Source organism: Hylobates moloch, unplaced genomic scaffold (genome assembly GCF_009828535.3).
Source record: "Hylobates moloch isolate HMO894 unplaced genomic scaffold, HMol_V3 SCAFFOLD_5, whole genome shotgun sequence".
Classification (NCBI taxonomy): Eukaryota; Metazoa; Chordata; class Mammalia; order Primates; family Hylobatidae; genus Hylobates; species Hylobates moloch.
Genome location: NW_026652280.1, coordinates 59461399 through 59466931, shown reverse-complemented (window position 1 = coordinate 59466931; position 5533 = coordinate 59461399). Strand labels below are relative to the sequence as shown.

Below are 5533 nucleotides of genomic sequence, written 5' to 3'. Positions count from 1 at the left end.
ATTATTTAACCGTATCGCCATCCATCCTTTAAACCTTCCCGTTTTACCTGTAATTTTGCTTCCAATTTCTCCAGAGTTCAGAGGACTTGCTCACCAATGATTCTGCCCTCATTCTTCTACTAAAACTGCTCTATTAAAGGTTTTGATAAAACCTTGTTTGCCAGACCCAGTGGCTGTCCCTAGTCCTCGTCCTTCCAAACCTCAGAGGTGCTTTGTCACTGCTATATCCTGCTATATCCCTCCGCCGCAGCCTCTCCTCCTGCAGCTCACGTGATGCTATTCCCCTCCCATCTTCTACTTCTACAACAGGCATTCTCACTTGCTCTTTCTAAATGCAGATGTTTGACGCCTTCCTCAGACCACGTAGGTCAGAATCGCTAGCTGCATAGCCCAGGCATTTGCAGGTTTTCAAAGCTCCAAAAGTGAATTTTTTTTTTTTTTTTTTTTTGAGACAGAGTCTTGCTCTGTCACCCAGGCTGGAGTGCAGTGCCACAATCTTGGCTCGCTGCAACCCCCGCTTCAAGTGATTCTCCTGCCCCAGCCTCTCCAGTAGCTGGGATTACAGGTGTGTGCCATGATGCCTGACTAATTTTTGTATTTTTAGTAGAGACAGGTTTCACCATGTTGGCCAGGCTGATCTCAAATTCCTGAGCTCAAGCGATCTGCCCACCTCGGCCTCCCAAAGTGCTACGATTACATGTGTAAGCCACTGTGCCCGACCTCAGATCAATGGTTCTTAACCCTGACTGAGCAGCAAAATCACTTGTGGAGGCCAGGTATGATGGCTCATGCCTGTAATCCCAGCCCTTTGGGAGGCCAAGGCGGGCAGATCGCTTGAGCTCAGGAGTTCGAGGCCAGCCTGGGCAACATGACACAACCCCATCTCCGCAAAAATTAGCCGGTGTTGTGGTGCGTGCCTGTAGTCTCAGCTACTCAGAAAGCTAAGGTGGAAGGATCACTTGAGCTGGGAGGCAGAGGTTGCAGTGAGCCAAGATTGCACCACTGGACTTCTGCCTGGGCAATAGAACCAGATCTTGACTCAGAAAAAAAAAAAAACGACGCTGACAATAAATTCTGTATGATTCCACTGAGGTACTGGAATAGTCAAATTCACAGAGACAGAAGTAGAACAATAGTTGCCAGTGTAAACTAAAAATAAAATTCTAAGCGCCTCAACTGACTAAACAAACCTGCTCTCGGCCAAGGGAACCCCAGAGAAACCTTTTCTTCTTTTTTTCGAGATGAAGTTTTGCTCTTGTTGCCCAGGCTGGAGTGCAATGGCGCGATCTTGGCTCACTGCAAACTCCACCTCCCAGGTTCAAGCAATTCTCCTGCCTTAGCCTCCCGAGTAGCTGGGATTACACGCACGTGCCACCACAACTGGCTAATTTTGTATTTTTAGTAGAGACAAGGTTTCACCTGTTGGCCAGGCTGGTCTCAAACTCCCGACCTCAGGTGATCCATCCACCTCAGCCTCCCAAAGTGCTGAGATTACACGCGGGAGCCACTGTGCCCAGTGAGAAACCTAAAAAACTGAGTTCCCAGCCATGACAGAATGGGAGGGCAGGCACACCTCGTTATATCCCTTCCCTTTTGCAGGTTAGGCACAAAATCTGACCAGCATTGATGTTAAAATGGAGCTCATAATCCTAACACAATGGACTTTTTGTGGTAATAAGATACCACATTATAAATAGGACCTAAGGCCATGCCAGGTAAGGATTAAGTCACGTACTCCCTAGAATTAAAGAATAAACTATGTTCTCACTGCCATCAGGGTTTTCTTTTTCTCTAGCAGCTAAACAAGCACTGGCCTTGAGATGAGCCATGTTGAAGCAGTTGCAGCTCAGCCACCATCAGACACTTAGACCTACTCCTCGTTCCACCAGCCATTACTACAGCTTTGACTGGACCAGAGACTGAGTTCTGTTACTTTCTCCTGATAAGAGGCCACCAACCGTGGACTGGTTCTGGCCAGTTTACAGAAGCTGTGCACTTGAGAGGCTTCATGTCCCTCCTTCACCTTTTGATGCATAGGCCCTAATTGTAATACATTTAAATGTTAAGTCTCTGCTCCAAAGTGAACATGGGTCACACGTAACAATGCACGTTTGCTACCTGCTTCAGGACCCCTTTCATGAACATTCATAGCTCCTCCTGTAACCTGTTGAATATGTATGTTTGGCCAACCCCTCAGCATAATTCCTGTCTCTCTTGAAAAGCCTGCCTTTCAGCCTCTCCCGGAGGCTATACTTCCCAACCTGTCAGAAAGGCCACCTTGCAGGCTGTAATCCTTTATTAAAAAAAAAAAAAAAAAAAACAACCAAGTCTCCTTCTAAATTTTTTTTCTTTTTTTTTTTTTTTTGAGATAGGATCTTGCTCTATGACCCAGGCTGGAGTGCAGTGCAATCATAATTTACTGCAGCCTTGAAATCTTGGGCTCAAGCAATCAATCCTCCCACCTCAGCCTCCTGAGTAGCTGGGACTACAGGCACACGCCACCCAGCTATTTTTATTTTATTTTTTGTAGAAATGGGGGTCTTTCTATTTTGCTTAGGCTGACCTCAAAATCCTGGGCTCAAGACATCCTCCCACCTCAGCCTCCCAAAGTGCTGGGATTAAAGCTGTGAGCCACCATGCCCAGCCCTCCTTTCTAAATTTACAAATCCTGTGCTTTTTCAGTTGACCCCAGGGACCTGCAGATTTCTTTGCCATCACTATTTCCTCCACCTGAAATGACCTCTTTGGCCTTCTGTCCTAGCTAATTCCTGCTCATCCCTTTGGCTCAGCTCAGGTCTGGGGCTGGACTAAGTGGACACTCTGCATTCTCTCTCGGGAATCTCATTTGTTCCACAGCTTCAGCTCTTACCTACGTGTTATTGATTCCCAAATCTATCTCCAGCCCTGGCAGTGCTCCTGAGTTCTGCCTCCCATTCACACTTCCACTGGCTTTCCCTCAGACAGCTCAAACCCAACATGCCCAGCACTCAAGTAATCATTTCCCCCTTTGCTATCCTGCTTTTTCTCCTGTGTTTTCTATTTCAAAGACTAGCATCATCACGTATTGTCTGTGTCTAGTACTTAGAACAGTGCCTAATAGCTATAGTTTTATCTTTTCCAGAATGTCATATAAATACAGTCATACGATATACAGCCTTCTGGCCGGGCGCAGTGGCTCACGCCTATAATCCCAGCACTTTGGGAGGCTGAGGCGGGTGGATCATCTGAGATCAGGAGTTGAAGACCAGCCTGGCCAACATGGTGAAACCTCGTCTCTACAAAAAAAAAAAACAAAAATTACCTGGGTGTGGTAGCAGGTGGCTGTAATACCAGCTACTCGGGAGGCTGAGGCAAGAGAATCACTTGAACCCGGGAGGCAGAGGTTGCAGTGAGCCAAGATCACACCATTGCACTCCAGCCTGGGCAACAGAGCGAGGTTCCATCTCAAAAAAAAAAAAAAAAAGAAAGAAAAGAAAAAAGAAAAATTCCAGAAATAATAAGTTTCCCGCGCTGTTCTGATAACCGGGATGAAATCTCTCGCTGTCCTGTTTCATCCTGCTTGGGGCTGGTTGTGAATCATCCCTTTGTCCAGTGTCTCCATGTCGTCTACACTACCTGCCCATCAATCACTTAGTAGCTGGCCCAGTTATCAGATCAACTGTCACGGTATTGAAGAGTGTGTGCTCATGTAAGGTTTTTTGGGGTTTTTTTTTTTTTTTTTTTTGGTCCAGATTTATAATTTAATGGCTGTGCAGGTTCCAGTCTCTCATTTCTGCTGCTCACGGGCCCACTGCTCTGGGGTCAGGGTTTTCTGTTCAAAGGCATGGATGTGCGGGAGCTCTTCTGCTAGGCACGCATTCACCAGCCGGTGTCTCTGAAGCAGCGGCTTCTCCTCGAACTTGGCTGACACCACCAGGACTCGGAAGCTACAGGCGCAACGGTTGAAGGTCGTGTCCTCCACCTCCGCATGCTCCGCCTCCGGGTCCCGCTGCAGCTTCTCCTGGAGGTAATTGGCGCTGAGTTCCATGGCGGTAGTCCAGCTGGGGCGGCAGCCCAGCGGGGACAGAACCCCAGCTCGGACCCCTACCAGGCTGCTTTGTGCCCTTACAGGAGCCACTTCCCTCACGTAAGCTTTATTTGACTTAATGATGGCATCAAAGCACAAGGGTAGGGATACTGGCATATTGTTATAATTATTCGTTTTATCATTAGTTATTGTTGTTGATCTCTTCTGTGCCTCATTTATAAATTAACTTTTATCATAGGGATATGTGTGTGTCTATATCTACAGAAAAAACCCAGTATCTATAGAGTTTGGTACTATAGCGATTTCAGGCATGCACTGGGGATCTCAGAATGTATTCTTCACAGACAAGGAGGGACTACTGTATTATTATATGGAGGTTAACCACACTATTAGCAATAGAATTATAATAAAAACTTTCAAAAACATGGCGAAGCTGGTAATAATGTGCCTAACATCCTACAGCACCTCCATATTGTCGACAGAAAGAGTCGAACTTTCTAAAATATTTGAAGAGGTTTATTCTGAGCCAAATGTGAGTGACCATGGCCCATGAGACAGCCCTCAGGAGGTCCTGAGAACATGTGCCCAAGGTGATCAGGGTGCAGCTTGGTTTTATACATTTTAGAGAGGCGTGAGATATCAATCAAATACATTTAATAAATACATGGGATTGGTCCAGAAAGGTGGGACAGCTCAAAGCTGGGGCTTCCAGGCTATAGGTGAATTTAAACATTTTCTGGTTGACAATGAGTTTACCTTGTCTGAACACCTGGGATTAGGCTGGGCGCAGTGGTTTATGCCTGTAATCCCAGCACTTTGAGAGGCTGAGGCAGGCAGATCACGAGGTCAGGAGTTCAAGACCAGCCTGACCAACACAGTGAAACCCCATCTCTACTAAAAATACAAAAATTAGCTAGGCGTGGTGGCGGGAGCCTGTAATCCCAGCTACTTGGGAGGCTGAGGCAGGAGAATCACTTGAACCTGGGAGATGGAGGTTGCAGTGAGCCGAAATTGCGCCACTGCACTCCAGCCTGGGTGACAGAGCTAGACTCCGTCACAAAAAAAAAACAAACAAAAAAAAAGATGTGGGGTTGATAGAAAGGGAATGTTTAGGTTAAGATAAAGATTGTGGGCCGGGCGCGGTGGCTCACGCCAGTAATTCCAGCACTTTGGGAGGCCGAGATGGGCAGATCATGAGGTCAGAAGATTGAGACCATCCTGGCTAACATGGTGAAACCTCATCTCTACTAAAAATACAAAAAATTAGCCAGGCGTGGTGGCAGGCACCTGTAGTCCCAGCTACCGGGAGGCTGAGGCAGGAGAATGTCATGAACCCGGGGGGCGGAGCTTGCATTGAGCCGAGATCATGCCACTGCACTCCAGCCTGGGCAACGGAGAGAGACTCCGTCTCAAAAAAAAAAAAAAGACTGTGGAGACCAAAGTTCTTTTGAAATCTTATAATGGCTGCCCTTGGAGACAATAGGATGACAAATGTTTCCTATTCAG

At 46.9% G+C, this 5533-nt stretch overlaps 1 protein-coding gene across 1 annotated transcript; it reads right to left on the bottom strand.

Moving 5' to 3' along the window:
* Positions 1-3751: 3751 nt before the first annotated feature.
* Positions 3752-4183, bottom strand: LOC131383564 (bolA-like protein 2). Its single transcript, XM_058439690.1, has one exon. The coding sequence runs from the start codon at positions 4181-4183 to the stop codon at positions 3767-3769; it is 417 nt and encodes a 138-aa protein (XP_058295673.1). The 3' UTR covers positions 3752-3766.
* Positions 4184-5533: the final 1350 nt, after the last annotated feature.

Coding starts and splice junctions, on each gene's coding strand:
- LOC131383564 (XM_058439690.1), bottom strand. CDS start 4,183: ATGCCAGTATCCCTACCCTTGTGCTTTGATGCCATCATTAAGTCAAAT.